The following is a 23920-nucleotide window of genomic DNA, read 5'->3' as shown; positions in this document are numbered from 1 at the left end:
GAGTCCTTCGCCACACGTCATATCCTCCCAGAATGCCGTTGGGCTGACCGGGTGCAGTCCATTCCAGCCTTACCGATCTAACACACATACACATAAACACAGCGCTGACATAACCTTTATATATACACCTTACAGAGATGCTGTAGTTTGTCATTATCCAGCTTAAGTTCAACTATGTTTTTATTCTGTCAGAGTAAAGGGTTAAACTTCACATATAATAGAAAAATGGTGCTAATCACCTCGTTATATAGCACTTCTACAACTTGATATACTGGAGCCAAATACTACAGCGGTGCAATATGAGTTATGATACGTGTCAGTTTTTCTTTTTCCGATGTACTTCTTGTATTGATTTTTCTTCTCCACTCATCACACAGGAGGAATTTTTCACGGAAGATTTCCAAGTTTTGTTCACGACTCTTATATACAACTCTGGCTCCTATGGTGGTGGATGGTGACCACCTTTCAAAGAACCCAAAAGTGTAAAAAAAAAACTCTTACTTTTTCTTAAAAAAATACAAAGCCAAAAGAGCTTTATATCTTTCTTAACTGTAGGCATAACCTTATGGAAATGTGCTTGTGTTTTAAATTTTTTTCAGTTCAGTCCTCGCTCCACATTTCGGATCCCTTTGCTTTTTGCCCATCTCTCCTGTGTTGTGCAAATCTCAAGTCACACATGCAAGACTTCAGGAATGACATAATTACGGTTTGCGAGGGACCTCTCTCTGATGAGAAAGCTAATTGATAGTGAAAGACCTCTGATGACTCTGACAGATCTCACTATCTGATTAGAAATTCATGAAATGCAACAAGGCCTTCTCTTTTCAGCGTTTGGAGATTACCGTGTGCCATCACAACACAAAATATTATTCATGATTATTTCCTCCTGGAGGGGGTGGGGGGACGGCGAAGCTGTTTCGCTATAACAAATGCATTAGTATTATATCACAAAGGGTGTCATTGCTGTCCTCTGTTAATCCCTCATGGAAAGAAATAGCCGGATTTCATATTGGGTGGCAGCGCTGGGTAAGCCATCGGTCGGGACGCTTGTCATATTTCAATCAAAGCTTAAGCCAGTCGGCGATTCCTCCTCCCTGCCCCCACACGGCACCAGAGACAGAATTAATGAATTAGCTATTGATTAAATTCCACTCGAGCAAATCTAGCGTGGCAAATAAATGAACTGTTTGGGGCATGTGCAGGCCACGGCCAGTCATGTCGGGCCAATCGATCAGTAGTTAGTATTCTATTGGGAGAAAAGTACAGCAGACTGCTGATATGACATTCGGGTGGAGGACAACAGGAAATGTGTAAATTACTGTATGGCTTATTCTGGTAAAGGGCGCCATTTACCATGCTTGTAGTGTTTTATACTGTGGCATCTTTTGTTTTACTCATTATGGAGCACAATTGTTTTCTAACTGAGGATTATGACCCTATCTGATCTAATGCAGTCTTACAGTAGAGAAAAAACTCAATAATATGCAACTAAGTGTGACACTCTCTGTGTAAAAGTCTCAAAATCAAGTTTGATTTCAATCTTTGACATGATCCTACTTAATTTTAAAGATAGGATCAAGGATAGGATATACAGTATTCACACAGAATGTTCTTTACATTATGTAAGATGATTTTATGTAGAAAATGGTAAATAACAAACAAATGTGACTCACCTGGAGCTGAGCACTTGAATCTGAGGGGTGCTGATGTCAGCAGGTGTGTCCTCCACTGTGGTCACCTGAGTGTTGTTACTCTTAACACACGCATACACAGTACAGACTTCCACCTACAGTAAACACGAGAGACCAAACGCACAGGTTAAATCCAAAACATGAAATGGGGAACTAAGGTCTGAGACCACTGGCCAGTGTTACATTTGCATTTATGCATTTAGCAGATGCTTTTATCCACAGCAAGGTATATTTTGTCAGACCCGATGACCTTTGCATTTCTACCTGAGCTACAGTAACACTCATATTTTTCATTGCAAATTATATTATCAGTATAACAATTTGAGTGAAAACATTGTAAAAAATTACAAAAAAAAACACTGTTTTCAATGTTAAGTCAATGTAAAGATGCGTTGATGTGCGTCTGGAGGTCTCACGGCGTGAATGGGGCGTTAAGCGCAGCGCGGTAGCTGCGATTTCGCCTCATTCCCGCGTCTAGTTTGAGCGAAAGACGCGAATTGAGCGTTGCCGTGGCAAACGCGAAAGTTGAAAATTTTTAACTTTGGCAGAAAAACGCGCCGCATTAACCAATCAGGAGCTTGCTCTATTACTGGCGTGATTACAGGAAGCAAGCGGAGTCGCAGAAGCCCCTCCCATGACGCGAATTTCCACGTGAATATCTCGATAAATAGAATTACACACATGAATGAAGTAAGTGAACTCATACTGTTCAAGCGGCAAAAGTAGGCGCGGTACACGCAAATTTGTACACCTCAAACGCAGCTGGTGTGAACCCACGGTTAGTTATTATCATCCATAACTTTTTATCTACTTTTATCTTCTTTTTCTTTTAAAGTTCTTTTTACGGGGCGTTTATACGACAGAAATGTGCTAAAAATGAAAAAAATTTCTTTTGCGTTTTTTGCATAAGAACAAATCTGTGAAAGTGACTAAAATGCAGTATTATACATGCCAAGCCAATAGTTGTTATACGATCTCTAAACTAGTAATATGTATAAGCCGCATTTTCACAGATTCACATTTTTTTTATTTACATTGAGAAAATAATATGGTCGTTTTCAAAAACATGACTCTCAAAACGCTGTTTTTGTGTAAATAAAAAGACAAAACAAAAACGTAAATTAAGTTATAAAAGTTTTACATTTTACTTGTAAGCTGTGCAACTAAAACGTCAGATTTTTAATCACTTATCTCCATAGTGGTCTCTGACCATTGACCCCATTTTGAATCCTATATTTTAAGGTCTGTGCACTCTTAGAACGGATGTGATAAAAACAACATAATCAGTGTTAGTTCTGGGACAACACACTAAATGTGTTGTCCCAGAATACACACATCTCAGTGTTGTTATTGGAACAACACATTTTTTGTGTTACTTTTAACACAACTTATGTTTAATTTTAATAGAAAAATGACACATATTGTGTTTAATAGCATAACACAAAAATATGTGCTAAAAACAATGTGTAGAGTGTGTAAAGTCTGATATTTAATGTGTTCTTAGGGGCGGGGCCATACTTGGTGGCTCCAGTGTGTCATCAAGCCACCGTGAAAGCCCCGCCCAAATTACCCTGTTTCAGGAATACACCACAGTTTTTCAATATTTTAATATGTTTTTACCTCAACTTGGACAAATCAATACATACCTATCTCACACTTCATTTTTTACAGCACGAATGTGTTAGCATTTAGCCTAGCCCCATTCATTCTTTAGGATCCAAACAGGGATGATTTAGAAGCAATTAAGCGGATATAAAATTTCAACTATATTATATGGCAGAAGAGCACTTAGTTAGCAGCACTTTGACTTCGTGCGCAGTAATATTGACGGAAGTTTGAGCGAGAGGGGGAGTAGTCAGGAGTTATGATGTTACTGCACGCCCAGGTCGAAGTGCTGCAAACTAAGTGCTCTTCCGCCATACAATATAGTTCTCATTTTTTATCCGCTTAAAAAATCGCCACGTTTTATTTTGTGCCACCATACTTAGTCGTGTAACTACTCATGTAACAGCCTTTAAATAGGGAAAAGATGGAAGTGTTTGGTGGCTTCTAAATTCTTCCCTGTTTGGATTCTAAGGAATGAATGGAGCTAGGCTAAATGCTAACACATTCACAACGCACTGCACAAAGATTAAGGGCACTCTCTGAAAAAAGAGAGGTATGTATCAATTCGTCTAAGTTGCGTAAGAACATAGAAAATATTGAAAAACGGTGGAACTCAACAATTCAGTACTACACAGTTCAAAGTCTTTGTAATGTGTTTCAGTAATACATTTCTAACATTTACAATATGTTCAGAAACAATTCTCTAAAATGACTTTACACTAAGAAACATATGGGATGTTTAGACGCAGAAGGACAGACCTGAATGTTGTGAACAGTCAACGGCAAGAGTCCCACAACTTCCAGCGATCCAGATTCATTACTACTAGAACTGTAGAGACGACCATCCAGATAAACCAAGTACTCTGTGATGGCTCCATTAGGAACAAGAGGAGCCGCCCATATCACCCTAACCGCTGTGCTGTTGAGGGTCACCACCTCTGGAGGAAAAACCCCCTCAGGTTCTGCAGCACAGAGAGAAAGCCACACTAAATCACTCAGCGGATCGTGGCCTACATAAAAACACACACAGTCATATTGACATAACCCCGGCACTTTTGAAGAGCTCAGTTCACAAGATTTGTTGCTTTAACCTCTGCCCTAACACGGAGAGACATCACGCTCGAGGAAGGCTTCGCAAAGGCTGCTCGTAATACAATGTCAGACTTTTGCAGCATCATCCACAAAATTGGGACCTACAGGAAAAACGGAGAGCCTGGCTGTGAATGGTCAGGTCCAATGGGTGATTTTAAAGGGCAGATGGCTTAAGAGGGTCACATCCCTGAGCTCCATTTGCTGTGAATTTGCATCTTTGTGTTTTTGAATTCTTTTTATTGCAAGGCCAAAATCATGCTAGTAGTACCACAAACAGAGCATATTCTTTCCTTAACAGTAAAACAGCTTTGGGCAGCACTTTCTTATGTGCCCTAGAAAAAGACCATTATAAAGACAGAGAACGAAAAACACTGAGGCATTTGTCCTAAAGTTTACTACAACCTTTGCGCTGTTAAAGGGGATATATCATAACAATATGAGTTTTTCTATGTTTAAGGCTACGTTTACAAGGAAAACGATCTGAATAAAAAACGCAAAAGTGGTGTTGCGTTATCACTTTTTATTCTGCGTTTATACGAGCATTTTGGGGGTTAACGTGTGTGATATTCGATGTAGTATGCACTCCAGGTGGCTAGGTGGCAATGTGAAGCACTGACACGCAACAACACCAAGTCTGCGCACCTGTGTACAACCTTCTTCTTTATTCTCCCAAGTCTCGTCCAAAGCAGTCTGGTTTGCCTCCGACGAATGGGTGCAACAATTTGATGGAGGTAATTAATGCACCTTCTCTGATCAGTATTGGTAGCTGTAAATATTTCGTACAACTGCTGGGAAGACTCTTGTATATTTATCAGAGCTGCTATGGCAACTTGAAGGTCCGACGTATGGAAAAATCCGACATGTTTGTTGTGAACTGGCACATGCCTGTGACGTAAACACGTACGCGACGAGAGCCACCGTGAGCAGTTTTTGCGTTTTTAACCTTTAAACGGGAACGCCACGGTAGAGCGTTTTTAAGATTTCCACTCGTTTCACCTTTTTGCGTTTTTGAGCCCCCAAAAAAGCTGTCGTCGTGTAAACGAAAGGCACATCTGATAAAATATTTTTACGTTTTCGCCCTCGAGCGTTGTCGTGTAAATGGGGCCTAAGTGCTATACTTGGGTCCCCAGTGCTTCTATTAACCTTGAAAATGTGAAAAAGTTCAACCCAGTAACTTTGTTTTGGTAAACACTTCTCTGCAAGCAAAATAGGCCATTGAAATTTGGCTCCCCTTGTGATGTCAACAGGGGATCTTATTACAATAATACTGCCTCTTAATCTGCACTATCCAACCACAGCACTGCCATTTAGTGCAGAGAGAGTAAGAAAGAAAAAATAATTGACAGCACAATTGAGTATCAATTTCAACAAACCACCATCATGGTGATCAGTGTTTGTATTTAAAGGGGCCATGACACAAGACTTTTTTAAGATGTCAAATCAATCTTTACTGTCCCCAGAGCACATATGTGAAGGTTTAGCTCAAAATACCATATAAATAATTAATTATAACATGTTAAAATTGCCACTTTGTATGTGTGTGCAAAAATGTGCCGTTTTGGGTGTGTCCATGCAAATGAGCTGATGAAATTCAAACACTGATCACAATGATGGTGGTTTGTTGCAATTAAAACTCAATTGTGCTTTTCTCTGCACTAAATGGCAGTGTTGTGGTTGGATAGGGCAGATTAAGGGGTGGTATTATTATAATAAGAGCTCCTTATGACATCATAAGGAGAGCCAAATTTCAATGTCCTATTTTTTCATGTGCTTGTAAAGAATGGTTGACCAAAACTAACTTACTGGGTTGATCTTTTTCACATTTTCTAGGTTGATAGAAGCAATGGGGACCAAGTCATAGCACTTAAACATGGAAAAAAGTCAGATTTTCATGCCATGGCCCCTTTAATCAGTTCATTCATTTGTATTTAACTCTTTCCCCCCAATTGACGAGTTTATGAGTTTAGAGAAAATGCTTCCCTGCCAATGACGAGTTTGTCAGGCAATTTGTATTTCCGCTATTATCCACCAGGTGGCGCTCTTACCCAACTTAGAAAACCCGGAAGCAACCCCTTAGGTCAAACAGTTTAAACTCCATCAGAAGTCCTTCACAAAAATCCAATTATCTTATTTTTGAAGAAACCTACCCATATTTGAGAGGTGATAAAAAGAGAACAAATGAAGGTAGGATGAAAAAATTTTTCTTTGAAAGCAAAAGGTCTGTTCTTTCATTTGATATATTCTATGTTTATATATTTAAAGAAGAACATTTTCTGAAAGGCATTAAACTTTTGGGAAAATCATAAAAAATGCTGGCGCTGGCTCGCAACTTTTTTTTTAAACGCTGGCGGGGAATGATTTAAAAGGACACACGCAAAAACAGCACATTTTGCTCACACCTACACATTTTTTTTACATTTAAATGATCTGTGGGGTATTTTCAGCTAAAACTTCACATATGTACACCAAAGATTTATTTTACATCTTAAATATGTCTTATGAAATGTCCCCTTTAACACAGTGCTCACCAGCTGAGCAACGGGTACAGTTTGATGCTCCTATTAAAGTTGATTTTCAATTCTTTTTTAAAGTAAACTACTGTGTTAGTAGCATAATAAAATGACATAAAAGTATATAAATAAAGTTCACTTACTGTTTCTAGTTAAACGATAACCACTAAAAATAGAGCAACACACACGACATATATTTATACTTGCTTGATGTACGTTTCTGGACGCACTCATGTGTATAAATAACATAATTTTATATATACATCAGGGAACGCTGACAGATACGTCAGGGAGAGCAGGGAGAATGAGGAAAAGCTGAGCATGACTCTCTCTCTCCGTCTCGCTCGCTTCTGGGGGTTCCCACAGATGGTTTGTGGGCAAATTGAATCAGTCCTATAGAAGCGTGCGGGGACTGGAGTGCTTCACCGGGGCAGGGGGGGTTAACTGGTCCAGTCTGGGGATTCTTTCTACAGCTTGCACTATTTCGTCATCTTCTCCCCACTCGGTTCCATTAACGCTCTCTCTTTCCCGTGACAAATCGCACTAACTTACAAAAGAAAACCTATTTTTCAGTTTGATGTGACTCTAGTAAACAGCTATTGTGACAACTTAAGAATGACAAAGGAATCATTTCTAACATTTCTTTCTGAGGCGAGTGAAGTTAGTTTGGGAAATGGAGACATGAGAAAGACATGAGTGTAGTGCTAATGACGACTGAAAGATCAAATACTTCGGCAACGGCTTTGAACGAGCCATTGGTTGACAAGACGGGCTGGGAATGAATTGGATACAGAGCGGGGGTCCTGACACTTACATTTCCTCCAAAGATATGAGTGCTATTGCTTTTGCTCAAAGCCTAAAAAAAGCCTGATCTTCAGAAGATCCACAGGGTCAATGAGGACAGGGATCAGATTTGACTTTTTTTTGTTATACATTTAAAGCAGACGTACGGTACTCTCACTTAAGAGATTACTAAGGGTTTAGTGACTGTAAACCTTATTTCCCGCCATTGATGAGTTATCTCGTCAATTAAGAGAAAACATTTGCAGAAAAAATATGTTCCTGATGAGGTTTTATGTTAATCTGTAATACTGAGATTATCCACTAGATTATCCATTATCCACTTACCCAATTTATAAAATAACAGAAGCAATTTTTTTTTACTAATTTTAAACAATTATTTTGATAATTGTTCTGAATCTGATCTCTAACAAAATTCCTTCACAAAAATGCAATTATTTCAGCTTTTGCCAATTTTTTTTTAAAGAAAAATACCCATATTTAAGAGTTTATAAGCAAAGAAAAAATATAGATAGGATGAAACGTTTTTGGTTTGTTCATTGTTTGTTTGAAAGCAGGGTCTGTTTATTCATTTGATATATTTGTATGTTTATATATTTTTAAAATAATTATTTTTCTGGAATGCATTTTGTGAAAATTACAAAAAATGGTGGAGGGCAACTTTTCAAAAAAAAAAAAAAAAAAGTCTGGCGGCGAAATAAGTTAAAGGAATATTTCATTGAAATTGCATTATCATTTTCTTACAGTATATCGCTATTTTCAACAAAAACAAAAGTAAGAGAAACAACCTGTCAAGCTACAAAAATGACAATAAGTGATTGTGTTAGGAGCCAAAAAGTATGTTTTTTATTTTATTTTTTGTTTAGGAAAAAGCTTGGTTTGCATTAGTGTTGCAGTGTTATTTTAAAGAAGCTTTCTGTGATCTACTGTGGTTCGGATCAATAGCGTGTATGTAAAGTCAAAATATCAACAATCATAATTACTGTGAACCGCCCCTTATATAGTACCATGCTTCAAAATCTTTAAAGGGACACTCCACATTTTTTTTAAAATATGCTCATTTTTATTTCCAGGTCCCTTAGAGTTAAACATATAATTTGTCCCGTATTGGAATCCATTTAGCTGATCTCCGGGTCTGGCAAAACCACTTTTAGCATAGCTTAGCATAATCCATTGAATCTGATTAGACCATTAGCATCACGCTCAAATATAACCAAAGAGTTACGATATTTTTCCTATTTAAACTTGACTCTGTAGTTACATCGTGTACTAAGACCAACGGAAAATTAAAAGTTGCGAAAATATTAAAACACTGGAGTTTTTTTTTGCGCGATGCTAAATGGTCTAATCAGATTCAATGGATTATGCTAAGCTATGCTAAAAGTGGTACAGCCAGACCCGGAGATCAGCTGAATGGATTCCAAAACTGTAAAAATAAAATGTTTAACTATAGGGGATCTGAAAAATGAGCATATTTTCAAAAAAAGTGAAGTGTCCCTTTAAGTTCAACTGTGGTTTAAATAAGCTGTCTTTTAGGCTGTAAAATAATGAAGATACCACCGAAACCTCTTTGTTAAATAACCCGTAACATTTCTTTAGGACGAAATGACTTTCTAATGCATTAATGCACTTTTTATTACACTGATAGGTGGGAATGAATTCCAGGATCCCAGTTGCTTTCATTGTCCAGCTAGATTTCAATAAAACTGAATAGCTCATGTATATGTGCATGTGTGTGTTATGATGAAGAACTGTGAGATTTCCTTCACATGTTTCCTGCTATCAGCACAGCATCAGTACATTAACTATGAGAGGACAGTTTAATGACTATTGATCACATCACAGAGGTCAAGATATCAAAATTTTGGAAAAGGCAAATTTTTCCGAAACCTGTGAGGTTTGCCTTTAAAGTACGAAGGGAAAATATTTAATCAATCGGTTCTTTTCCTCAGCTGGTTTTTATCTCTGTGAGCAGGGTCTGCTGGGATGATACGAAAGAGGCAGGCTGACAGAAATCACAGGAACATTTGAAGTGTTGACAGAAAAACCATAATTAGCCAATATCTTCAATCCAAATTCCAGCCATCCACTTTGCCAGTGAAACATACAGAGATTGTTGTGGTCTACTAAACTTCACATTTCCACTGAATCCAACTAGATATTAAATATAATCTAATACCTTTTTAGTTTCATTTTTACTTTCACTCTCAATTCATCTTAACAAATATTTCTAGAGTGACATACAGTCTATACTTTTTTATTGTAGTGATTTCAAGTAAGAGAGTTTGGCATTCATGCTTTAATATTATTGCATGCTAATATTAGTAAAAAACAACCCAAAACACATTAAACATCCACAAGGCACATTTACCTCCATCTGAGGTAGTGCAGGTGACCTCAGGGCTGGTGATGTTGTGAGCTCCGTTGGACACAGTCAAGGAAAGGTTGTACTCTGTGCTGGGCTGCAGGTCAGAGATCACCACGGATGTCACATTAGGGTCAAGTGAAAGAGTCTGCATGTGCTGAGGCCCGTGCACCGTAAGGATGTAGACCTCCACCCTTCCTTGCAAATTGTGCACAGCTGGAAACAGAATGATACCAAGATTTGAAAACCTATTTTTGGTCAAGGGCCAGCATAAGCTTAAAAAAAGAGGATTCTTACTGGGAGTGGACCAGTTAACCAGGATTGCAGTATGATTCAGAACTTGGATGGATGCGTTGGTGGGGATGAGGGGTTGCCCGGCCAGTGTGACCCCTGTGGTGACGTCTCCTGAAGAGTGGCCTACGTCATTGTGAACCAGAAGCTTGTACTCATACCAAGTGTATCTGCAACACGTTAACAACATTCAGGACGCTGCCTGGACATTTTCTGATAAATTATTATGTTAATGTTTGTTGCAATTACAACAGAAATATGTACACAGAAAAAGTAAAAAGCATGCTTTTTAAAACAAAATGGTTTCTCTTTTGGCAAAAGTCAGTATTTAGTTTGACCTCTCTTACAAATGTCCTTTCTTTTCTCTTGTATTCTAATAAAGAGACTAAGAAATAATTGTATATGCTCACTATAATATAGGCAAAAACAACCAATCTAATGGTGCGTTCACACCAGACGCGAATGAAGCGTCAAGCGTGATTTACATGTTAAGTCGATGCAAAGACGCGATAGACATCCTGCTGTGCGATTTGCGCGAATGAGGCTGCACAAATTATGCCAATCCTGGGAATGACACAGTGCACGGTTTGATGAGCGTGATTCGCGTGAGTTAAAAAATATGAACTTTGGCAGATATTCGTGCCGCTTTGACCAAGCAGAAGCTTGCTCTAGTAGTGATATGATTACAATTAGCGAGTGGAGGCAGAAATACAAAACAACAATGGAGGACAAAATCATTGTTGCTGTATGTGGACACTCAGAGCTGTATGACACACCTTCGTGCTTTTATAGAAACAGGAATAAAAAGGATCTTGCTTGGAAGAAAGTAAGTGAGGAGGTCGGACAATCTGTTAAATTGAATATTAGTGCTGGGCATCAGGGGCGGATTATCCAATGGGCATTATGGGCACGTGCCCAGGGGCCCACGCGCAGTCAGGGCCCACGCGACGGGAGAAAATAAAATGTAAAATCTAATTGTTAATTATTTAGACGAACTATTTAGGCGCAAATAATCCCGCGCTGAATCAAGCGGACTGTGGGTGGCAGTAGTCTTCATAGTTTAAGTTCGGAATGAGTGAGAAAAGCAGCAGTGCACAGTTGATTTATCAGACAATCCATTACTTTTCTTCATTTATCCTGAATATGTGAATGTCCTGTAAATGACGCGAATCAGTGCTGCTCTGACAGCCTGGTAAAGTAATCATTTGTATAAGAAATCATTTGTACTGCGTATGTGTTGAACGGAGCCGTCCGCGTTTGTCCGTGGTTTGGAAGCTGCGCGGGAACGCGCGCGCAACAAAGACAGACGGGGAAAGTTTGTCGTATTTGCCCAGATTGTCCTTCCTCCTCTGCATCTGTGCGCAACAGTGAAACACACATCGCCAACAGACAGACAGGTAGGCAAGGAGCTCTTCACACAGGTCGTATTCCAGCTGTGTTTTTCTTAACTTGTGGGGAAGTCAATGGAGATCAAATGACATAACTACCAGTACCTCAGTTTTACAGCTCATTACCCAAAAGACAATTGTTGTCTTGCTAACATGACTCATAATACGTTTTCTAAAGTGTAGATAAGCCAATAGTAACAGATTTTAGTTTAAAGTTCAATACTTTTTGAAACAGTTTCAGTTGCTTTATTTTTTATTTTGTCAATCTATCTGTAGTTTTCCCCCCAGTTTTGTGCAGCATTTTTCCTGTGAAATTAACAATATAGCAGCAACCCTTCTTTTTTAGTTTAGTGTAAAGATGTGTTATTTTAACACCAAAAGAATTAAAAAGATTTAATACCACGTGCAAAATAAACAAACACATTATTAGTGAAACTGTACCCTCTCATTGACGCAGTCATTTATTCTAAATATATAGTAGAACAGAAAACATGCACATTGTTGGCAGTATCATTTGCTGTCTTCTGTTCTTGTGATAAACACTTTGTGTGAACTGATTATTTGTATTTTGTAGAAATCTGTAGAGTATGAAACAGTTGGGTGTGTGTGAAGGAATTAAAATAGAGAAGTTGTGTCAATATATTTAATCTTTTGTTTGAAAAAGATTTAGGCCTAAGAGAAGTGCCCTTTTTTCACTTGAGCATCTGCCCCCTGTGCAGGTCTCTGTGCAGGTCCCTGCTTGCAACAAAAATATCTACATGTATTGATATTGTCCTACAGGTAGTGATCACCGGCTGTAATGTGTCAGTGTAAATCCTGTAAAAGTAGAGGTGTTTCTAACAAAAAGAACCATATAATATATATATATATATATATATATATATATATATATATATATATATATATATATATATATTTTTTTTTTTTTTTGATTGTGTGCGTGGGGGGCCTACAAGAAATTGTGCCCAGGGGCCTCCGAATTCTTAATCCGGGCCTGCTGGGCATAGATTAATCTAGATTAATCGCATACAAAATAAAAGTGATTTTTTGCATAATATATGTGTGTCTACTGTGTATAATTATTATGTATATATAAATACACATACATTCATGTATGCATTTAAGAAACATTGGTAACACTTTACAATAAGGTTCATTAGTTAACAGTAGTTAAATACATTAGTTAACATGAACTAATAATGAACTGCACTTATACAGCATTTATTAATATTTGTTAATGTTAATTTAAAAAATTATAATACTTTATTAAAATCTTGTTAACGTTAGTTAATGCACTGTGAACTAACATGAACAAACAATTAAAAGCTTTATTTCTATTAATTAATATTAACAAATATTAATAAATATTGTAACAAGTGTATTGCTCATGGTTTGATCATGTTAGTTAATACATTAACTAATGTTAACTAATGAACCTTATTGTAAAGTGTTACCGAAACATTTACATGTGTGTGTGCGTGCGTGCATATATATATATATATATATATATATATATATATATATATATATATATATATATATATATATATATATATATATATATATATATATATATATATATATATATATATATATATAAGGGCTGTCAAAATAAATGTGTTAATAACGCGTTAACGCAAATTCATTTTAACGGCACTAATTTTATTAACGCGCGATTAACCAACACCCAATTTCTGTTTGACCCACAGCTGGATGAATTGAGACGCAGCAAGTGACCGGCGCTGTCTAGATGAGTCGGAGCTTTTCATAAAAATAAGAACATTAAGCTCTCGTCTAGCGAATCCAATGCTCTAAATGGTAATTAAACATCTAAAATGCACGTTTTCTGCACGTGCAGTTTTCTTTATCTGCACGTTTTCTGTGAGGTGTACCTTCCCAAATCCATATAAAGATGCGTCTTCTTTCACTTTTTAGTTTCGTTTTAAAAAGCATTCAGAAATTATAGAAAATAGACCGCAGGACTTTCTTGATGTTAAAATAATTATTAAGAGAGATAAAGTTCGGGATCTGATTGATGTTAAAAGAGTTATTAAGAGTGACAAGCCTCAAAAGCGATGTCTGACGCAGACGTCTGAAGTGCATGCACACAAACGCGCGAGTGCGTGACACTTCGTGCTATTTATATGCATCTTCAGGAGACTGGGCTCGATATATATAGACATCTAACACAAAATTACAGGTTTAAAAATATCTGTTTTGACAAGAATTCACGCAGGTATGACCTATAATCTGTTATATCTGAAGTGAATGTTTGGTTAACTGTTAAGGAAAAGCATCTGTTGTGTCATTTATATTAAACCCTTGCATTATCCTACAGGGCTCTATCTTACACCCGGCGCAATGCAGCGCAATGCGCGACGCAAGTGTCTTTCGCTAGTTTCCACCCTAATTTTCACGTTTAGCGCCGCGTTGTTTAAATAGCAAATGCATTTGCGCCCCCTTTGCGCCCATGGGCGTTCTGGTCTGAAAAACGAGGTGTGTTCAGGCGCATTGTTGGCGCGTTGCTATTTTGAGGCAACTAAAATAGACTACGCCATTGACCAACAAAAACCTGGTCTAAAGTCTAAAGTCAATGGCGCAATGTGTTTTATGTTATTTAAAGAGCGCATTAGTAAAATGCGCCTATAAACCGGAGGACAACGCGGGTTTGCTTATCACAAAGTACATGAATGCGCAGCAGCACAAAAATGCTTTTAAATATGAAAGATTAAAGGATTGAATGTAAAAGATTATTATTGAGTCTCTTGGACATAATTGAGGACTTATTATGAGACGTTAGAAGGCGCAAAGAGCTGCTTCACCTGCAGCCTGGTAAGTAAATAAATGCTTTGCTTTGAACAAATGCGTGTTTTTAAATGTTTTTTTTTTAATGCTACCTCACGGATTTATTGTATATGATGTACCTGTGGATATGGCGAGATGAGAAACATTTGTAAGTAATGCTTAAAAAAACTCTTTGCTAAAAAAAAACCGCTGTCCAAAGTGCTGAAACGTGAGGAGAGCCGTTTGTAATTTGTTTATCTCCTGTTTGTTACAAATAAAGTATTTTTAGAGTACAAACCTTATCTTACATACTTGTAAATTATGTTTCGATGATATTGGATAGCCATACATTTAAGGCAATTACAAGCCTGCTTTTTTACTTCCATGACTAAAAGAAAACGGGTTTTAAAGGTTTAAATAAAAAAATAACAATTTCAATATAAGGGAAAAACAACACAATTATTTAACATTAATCTTAAACTGGGGATCTTCTTCCTCCGCTTAGTTTTTCACTTTACAAAGTCCGTCATCTAAATAGGGATTAGACATAGCGCCAGCGCAACTTGCTTTTAAAGGGAATGAGAGCTGTGACTCTCATTGGTTTACTGCACGTTACGCCCAAAATACTCCCATTACAATAGGACCTACCCTTTTCCACCATGCGCTCGGCGCAAAAACGATTTTTCCCGTCGTTAAATTAGCAAAAGCGGATTCGAACACGCCCATTTAGACGTTGCGCTGTGCGCTTTAGACAATGCGCTTAGATCGTTAAAATAGGGCCCACAGTCTTAAAGTGGTCTGTCTCAATGTCAAAATTAAACAAGAAAAGAAAAACATATATGTATATTGATATTGTTTTTGCTCTGCATTAACAGGTATAGTTCTGTCATGCTTTGTCAGATTCCAACAATTGGTCCAATTGTTTCGAAGTTTTTTAATAGAGAATGTTAAAATATAAATGACACATTTTTGAAAATGTGCTCATCCCAACTCAATTTGCCAGCACAGGTCACAAATGATGCAGCAGCAAACAGAAATAGAGAAAGAACAAGGTCTTCTAAAGGCAAAAACATTTATAAAACTATGACTGATGGTTCTGTTGAAAATGTAAACATGCTGTTGTAGACATACATTTGCATATAGCATATATATTATCCAAATCCATGCTGATTAGAGCATTAAAATCTTAAAAAAGTGTTACATTTAGGTAAATTTAGAACAGATAAAAATGTGCAATTAATTTGCGATTAATCGCGAGTTAACTCATGAAATCATGCGATTAACCCTTGTGCCTTGTTCCAATTCACTACCCTTTCGTGTTGTTAGCGGCCAAAAATGGCCACTAATTTAAATGGCTATAAAAATGCATCAGATTAATATTTTCCTCAAATTTTTTGCACAAATCCGCCAATCAACCCCAGAAATGATCAAAACCACCAAATGTTCCCAAAAATGCCATAATCCAACTCCTTAACTGCCAAGCTCATAAGTGATGCCACTGATTTGAAAAAAAAAAAAACACAAAATCACTGATTTTCAATACAAAAAGTGATTGTGGACTGGATTTTTTTTCACCCTTTTCACAGTCTTGGGCATGCCAAAGACCGGCAAAAACATTGGCTTTGATGCGTTTTTTGTTTTTGTGCAGCATCAGATTGGATTTTTTTCTCCCTCGTTTGTTGTTTGTGGCCGTTTTTTCCCCATTGGCTTCCATTGTGGCAACATTTTTTGATTGCGGAGCCATGACACCTTGTTACCACGCATTCTTGATTCTTTGTGGCCTTTCCTTGTGCAAAGAGGTAAAATTTGTCATTTTTACTGTTGATCACCACGTGGCACCATTAACCCTTTAGTAGCCTGTGCAAAAAAACAGAGCTTAATTTCTGGTTTGTACATTGAGTTATATGGACTATAACACCATAGTGTGTGTGTGTGTGTGTGTGTTAGTATTGAGGAGAGAGGACCACCCTCGCGCACCAGTTAGTGCTGCACTGGTGAGAGGGATTTTTTTCTCCTGTAGCTGTCCTCTAGACACAAATCCACAGACACCAGCAGGCACCAGCAGCTCAGGAGTGAAAAGGGGAACATGCAAGTGGTGTACAGAACAAAAAAAGAACAGTCAGCACTTGTATCCGTTGTGATAGACACACTTGCAGAGAGCACCAAGTAATATGCTGCAAGTCCTGCTGAAAAGACTGAACACACACACGTACACATATACACACTAAAAATTAGTTTGATTGTTTAGTTCTCCATCCATCCTCTACTCTTGCTTCATTGTTCAGTTTATTTGAAGTTGTTTTTGCATTTTGGTTAATAATAAATGTTGTATATTAAAATCTGATTCAGAGAAGATTTTTTTACAGATTTTTTCACACAGACGCACACACATGCAAGCACACACACACACACACACGCACGCACGCACACACACACACACACACACACACACACACACACACCTCTCTCTATCTCTCTAATATGCTGTTATACTCCATATAACTCAATGTACAATCCAGAATCGAAGCTCCGTTTTTTGCACAGGCCACCAAAGGGCCAATGGCGCCACATGGTGACCAACAGCAAAAATGACAAATTCCACCTCCCCGCAAAAGGCAAAACCACAAAGAATCAAGAACGCGTGGCAACAAGGCGTCATGGCTCTTCAATCAAAAAATGTTGTTATAATGGAAGTCAATGGGGAAAAAATGGCCACAAACAATAAATGAGGGAGAAAAAAATTAAATCTGATGCTGCACAAAAACTAAAAATGCATCGAAGCCAATGTTTTTACCAGTCTTTGACATGCCCAAGACTGCAAAAAAGGCAAAAGAAAATCCAGTCCACATTCACTTTTTATATTGAAAATCGGTCATTTTGTGTGTTTTTTTTCCCAAATCAGTGACACTACTTATAAACTTGGCAATGAAAGAGTTAAAATCATGGAATTTTTGCAAACATTTGGTAGTTTTGATCAGTACTGAGGTCGATTAACAGATCCACGCAAAAAAAATTGAAAAAAAATGAATCTGATAAATTTTCACAGCAGTTCAATCCAGCGGCCCCCTTTGGCCGCCAACAACACGCAAGGGCAGTAAATTTGCCCACGGTATATTGTTAAGTTTTTGAAAAATTTCAAAGCATTTTCTTAAAATATGTGTAAATATAAGATTTGTCACCAAAAATCATTCCATTTGCTGAAACACAGAGAAAGTTGTGGCCAAATTAAGACAAAAAAATTGCAAAAATGGCCAAAAATGGCCCCAACAACACATGAGGGTTAACTGCGATTAAATATTTTAATCTATTGACAGCCCTAATATATATATACATATGCACAAACACACATAGTAAATAGTATACATATATAGTATATTCTATATTATATATATAAAAAAAACTAAAAATGTTCAGAAAAGCATGTGTGTGTGTGTTTACATATACATAATAATTACAAAGAGTAACCACACATATATTATGCAAAAATGCATTTTTATTTTGTATGCGATCAATCTACATTAATCTATGCCCAACACTAACATATAGTTAAATCAAAATTTCTAAGCGTCCAACTACGCGCGAATAGCATGATTTATTCGCTTCATTCGTGTCTATGAGTGCAAAGTAATGGTCGTCACCATGGTGGCCTAAATGTTTGTTTTTTACTATAATAAAAATAAATGCTTCAATAAATATATAAAAATAAAACCATTTCAATAGCATAACAATTGTAAACAGTATATGCTTTCTGTGTAATATTTGTTTGTGTTTATAGTGCTGCTTGACTAATTAAATATTTTACATAAAGTCAAGTTCAAAGTTAATCATTCACAAGGACTGAAAACATTTAAACAAAGTGTGACATTAATCTAAATGACAGAAGCGGCGATACAAGAGAAACAATTGGGGCTTTTGTGTTGGAGTTTTTCAGCGTACACACAAGGAGTGCCAGAGAAAGATTAGCTGAAAACAATTTAATTCTATGAAATATTTGCTCAAAGTATCTCTGAGCAGCATTAAAAAGATGGCATCGCTGCACAGAAACTGTTTTGTACACACAAGCGAAGTTTGCATTAAAGCTAATTTCAGTAATCTCACCTGCTAAGGCCTTTATCTTCATGAAACAATTTGGTTCCTGCGTAAACGTTGTACCACAGATTCAAATCTTCAGGGGGCCGGGAGGCCAGGGGCTGCTGGGTTTTCCGTCTCAACAGCTCGAATCTGAGGGCAGCCGAAACAGGCAGATAATCAGAGCGTGCTTCACTCCTGCCATTTCGCCCGCGCCGCCGTTTTGCTGGGTTCGCGCTTTTGTCTTTTTCTCTCTCCCTCAACAGTAATGCTAATTTCGTCTGTAATCAGGAGAGCTCAGCTTAATGTGCGCTTTATAAGCCTAGTTAAACAAACAGAGCAGCGACGGGAAAAGTAGTCATGAATTTTAATCGTCTGCCGTGAAAGCAGACCTTTATTTACCACCTAATCAGCTCAAAACCAGACTAAAATACACAGCGAAAGAAGAACAAGAACTTTTATGCTGGGCTTCACGACAGAGGAAAGCGCTTGCTGTTCTTTCGCATGTAATCACATTACAAGGAGAGTTATTGGATGATTCTCTACAGGTTTGAAACATTTCTTTATTAAATGAATTGAATTAAGCTTAAAAACATGCACATTTTGGGCATTTTAGCACATATTTAACAAATAATACACACTGTAGGAGCTTGGTTATTGCAATGATATTACGCAGTGCCCGAAAATAGTCCACCACTATTGAAAATTACCAAGGAGTGGTGCGTATTATCATTGCGCCTGCTGCAGCCATGTTACGGCAGCAAATTCCTTGATTTTTACACCAAAATGAGAGTATAGTTCCTAGCCATATCTGCCTAGAAAATCGCAAATTTCAATTTTCCATCAGTCTTAGTAGACAATGTTACTACAGAAGAGTCAAGTTTCAAAAAGGAGAAATATTGAAACTCTAGGTTATTTTTTAGCGCGATGCTAATAGTCTAATCAGATTCAATGAATTATGCTAAGCAATGCTAAAAGTTGTACAGCCAGACGCGGAGATTGGCTTAATGGATTTCAAAATGGTAAAAATCAACTGTTTAACTCTAGGGGAGCTGGAAAATTAGCATATTTTCAAAAAAAGTGGAGTGTCTCTTTAAGGGACAGATTTACTAAACAGGTCAAATTAGAGTGAAAGCACAGTACGCCAGTAAAAAAAAAAAAACGGTACTCCCATTCACTTTACGTCTAAAAAAATGCGGATTATGGAATAAGGTCAATTGTAAAAATAACTGTCCACTTTTTATCACTGCCTGTAAAAGTTGGTAAATCTAGTCACAGACACCCAAACGATCACATAAGTACTACAAGAAATATTTTCTGCACTAATGGGAACATAAATAAATCAATGGTGCTCGCAGATACCGTTCTCTTTTAGTGCGCTAGCTACAATGTGGCTAAATGGAGGTTTGCACCCTAAATTACTCACTGTCACCTGTTATTTGCACAGATTATTAACATTATACTAACTTGTCTTTAAAGGGACACTCCACTTTTTTTGAAAGTGTGCTCATTTTCCAGCTCTCATGGGGTTGAACATTTGATTTTTGCCGTTTTGGAGTCCATTCCGCTGATCTTGGGGTCTGACGCTACCACTTTTGGCGTGGCTTGGCATAGTCCATTGAGTCTGATTAGACCATTAGCATCGCATCATTACTTTAATAGCAGGGGACTATTTTCGGGCACTAATATCATTGCGCCTCCTTTTATGCTAAGCTATGGTAAAAGTGGTACAGCTACACCCGGAGGTCGGCTGAATGGATTCCAAAATGATAAAAATGAAATGTTTAACTCTAGGGGAGCTGGAAAATTAGCATATTTTAAAAAAAGTGGAGTGCTTGTGTATATACACTGTAAACAGTGAAAGTTGGGACTACTTTTAAAAATTTGTTTAATTGGTAAAACCTAAATAATGTAAGCTTTTTTAATATATTTTTTTTAATTAAAAGTCACAATCAAACGGCAGTAGCGATTGTCTTATTTCCCCCGCCGTGACATATACTGTATCTGAGTAAACGGCTTCTGAAATTAGAAAAAAAGTAGGACGGGACTTGAATACGTCCATCGAGAACTGATTGGATGGCTGGAAGTTAGGTCATTGTGACTTTAAAGTTAAAAAAATTCAAATTTTTTTTGTACATTTTTTAGCAAATCGAAGTAATTTTTTAAGTTAATCCAACTTTTACATTTTAAATTGTAGCGTTATTAGTGCTACACTTTCAGCTGCATTAGGGCGCTGTATTTCTGGAAGAATCAAACTCAAAATTCAGCTAATCCAATAAAAATTTCCATCTTGGAAATAAAATTAGTTTTTTTCCCACAAAAACTCAAAAATATAGATATGTAGGCACAATTTAGATACCAAGGCTAAAATTGTCCACGCACCAAACTGAACAGAACCTATTATGTTAAATAGTGTAAAGTAGCACAAGATTAACATTAATAGCTTACCTTACGTTAGGTCCATTTGGCCTTGACGGCATTTGCCACGAAACAGCCAGAAAGGATTCGCTGACAGCTACCACAGAGAGGGACGAAAGACCCTGTGGAATTGTGGATAATGTAGTAACCAGAGTCGGAAGGCTTTCAGTGCATCCTCCGACGTGACCTCCACCGCCCGAGCAGGCGAGAATGGTGATGGTATAGTTGGTGTAGGGCACCAGGTTGGTTATGGTGTGGTTGAGCACAGACACATTAGTGTGTAAGATACGTGGATCGGGCATGCGGATCTCATAACGTTCAATCTCTCCATTAGGCATAAGTGGAGCCGACCATGTTACCTGCATGAAAACATGGAATTGGGAGTGTGAGCATCTGACACTGGCATACTTGCACTTATGCGGCCATAAACTAAAATGGTTTCAAGAGTGAGTCTAAAGTCCGGAGAAGGAACAACTCTGTATCCAACGCAGTATCACAATGTACCATCTCAGGCTTTTAGATCGATGAGATTTTGGAACGTATGCCATGTGATGAAGACATCCTGACTTTGACCCAAGACAGAATATTCCCTTCATTACATTTAAAAGAGGCCCGAGCCCCTGGAGATCATAATGAAATCCTAATGGAATTGCATAGGAAGCTGCTACGCTACTGCGACATGCTCTTTTTGGAGAGAACGGGGATGTCAGCATTTGAAAGATGCATTAAACATATTGTGTATGTCTGGGGAGAGGAGATCAAATAGGAGATTGGATAAATGTTAGGTTTAGGATTATTTAGAAAAGAATAATGGATATGGTGTTGAATGCAGGGAATACTTTCAATCCAACTATTTTGCGGTCTAAAAATAAACTAATTAGCACTCTAAACTTTAATTTAAGTGATCGGTTTTATTTAATTTTGGTATTTTCCATTTTTGTTCCCTTTTGTAGGTACAGTACTGTCCTACGGTCTAATGCCACCACATTCCCCCTAGATTTGTTGCTTTTGCAATGGTATAGTGAGCATATATATACTGTATATGTTATTGGGATGCTGCAGACCCCAATCGAACCGTTACTTCGCTACATCATGCAGATGTAGCCTGAAAAGGTGTTTTGAAAGGGTTTTAAGAATCTTTTGTAATCTATGATAAGTACTTTGAGAAAAGGTTTCTGTTATTATTTAATAAATTTAAAGAAATTCCTATTGAAAGAGTTACCACTAATGAAACCATCAACGCTTACAGTAAAAGAGTTTGCCATAAGCACAGTAAAGCTGCTAACATCTCAACAGGAATTCAATATAGCGTATGCTAATGAGAACAATTGTTTTTTGGCTTTTACATGTAGAAGACTTCTCATCCAGTTACACACATGAATGTAGCACTTAACAAATTAATGAAATAATAACAGTATTACAATGCACTAAACTGCCGGTTAGGGGAAAATGAATAATGCAAGCAAGTTTATGCAAATACTGTCTTTGTTTGAAGTGGTAAGCATTTCCATCCGTGTTTCTTGGCACGAGCATGCAACAACTAACAAAGCGAGAAAAAGAGAGAGAGGGTGCACCGTGCACGGCTTTACTAAGCTGCAAAGCTTGTTTGGTTATATTAACTTCAGTACTCCGACTGACGAATTTAAGGGGTCTCTACAACAGCTAATACAAGCTAATCATTTCAAAATTCAGAAAAAAATAATGCAAATTAGGTGTGTTTCTATCAAGTTGTTCGAGTGAATGATGGTGATATTGGTAACCTAATAACCAACAGTACTTGTTAAACAAAACATAATGTTATGGAGGAACCGGAAAAAGACACTATCAGGAGAAACAGATGATCAGTCATGTGGGTTTAATGTTCGTCAGAATTTATTCAGCAAATGTGTTTCCATTTCCCATTATTCGCATATATGTGAATAAAATATGTCTAGGAACTGTACAGTACTCTCATTCTGGCATAATAATCAAGGACTTTGCTGTACTTGACCATGTGTATAGCATGCGCAATTATATTACGCAGCACCTGAAAATAGTCCCCAGCTATTGAACGTTTTTAAGGGGACTATTTTCATGCGCTGCGTAATATCATTGCGCCTGCTGCACACATGGTATGGCAGCAAAATCCTTGATTATTACGCCGGAATGAGAGCATAGTTCCTAGCCATATCGGCCTAGAAAATCACAACTTTTAATTTTACGTCGTTCTCAGTACACGATGTAACTACAGAAGAGTCAAGTTTTAAATAGGAAAAATATTGTAACTCTTTGGTTATGTTTGAGCATGATGCTAATGGTCTAATCAGATTCAATGGATTATGCTAAGCTATGCTAAAAGTGGTACTGCCAGACCTGGGGATTATCTGAATTGGATCCAAATAGGTAAAACTCAATTCTAGGGAAGCTGGAAAATGAACCTATTTTCAAAAAAAGTGGAGTATCCCTTAAAGGGGCCATGGCATGAAAATCTGACTTTTTCATGTTTAAGTGCTATGATTGGGTCCCCAGTGCTTCTATTAACCTAGAAAATGCGAAAAAGATCAACCCAATAACTTAGTTTTGGTAAACCATTCTCTACAAGCACATGAAAAAATAGGTCGTTGAAATTTGGCTCTCCTTGTGATGTCATAAGGAGCTCTTATTAGAATAATACCACCCCTTAATCTGCACTATCAAATCACAGCACTGCCATTTAGTGCAGAGAAAAAAAGAGAGAAAAAATAATTACATTTCAATTGCAAAAAAACACCATCACTGTGATCAGTGTTTGCACTTCATCCGCTTATTTGCATTTTAAAGGACACACCCAAAACGGCACATTTTTGCTCACACCTGAAAAGTGGCGATTTTAACATGCTATAATAAATTATCTATATGGTATTTTGAGCTAAAACTTTACATATGTGC

The 23920-nt window shown here is 37.4% G+C and overlaps 1 protein-coding gene across 1 annotated transcript in view; it reads right to left on the bottom strand.

Annotated features, from left to right (window-relative positions):
- Nucleotides 1-23920, bottom strand: part of ush2a (Usher syndrome 2A (autosomal recessive, mild)) — a 328621-nt gene that overhangs the window by 114556 nt on the left and 190145 nt on the right. The window contains 7 exon segments of the mRNA XM_055171788.2: nucleotides 1-77; nucleotides 1674-1786; nucleotides 4056-4258; nucleotides 10071-10280; nucleotides 10362-10525; nucleotides 18626-18748; nucleotides 21044-21372. The exon segment at nucleotides 1-77 is cut by the window's left edge and continues 122 nt beyond it. Coding sequence (XP_055027763.2) covers nucleotides 1-77; nucleotides 1674-1786; nucleotides 4056-4258; nucleotides 10071-10280; nucleotides 10362-10525; nucleotides 18626-18748; nucleotides 21044-21372 — 1219 coding nt within the window.

The sequence above is a fragment of the Misgurnus anguillicaudatus genome, chromosome 7, assembly GCF_027580225.2.
Source record: "Misgurnus anguillicaudatus chromosome 7, ASM2758022v2, whole genome shotgun sequence".
Taxonomy (NCBI): domain Eukaryota; kingdom Metazoa; phylum Chordata; class Actinopteri; order Cypriniformes; family Cobitidae; genus Misgurnus; species Misgurnus anguillicaudatus.
Note: the sequence above shows the minus strand (reverse complement) of the source record. Positions and strands in the feature narration are given on the sequence as shown.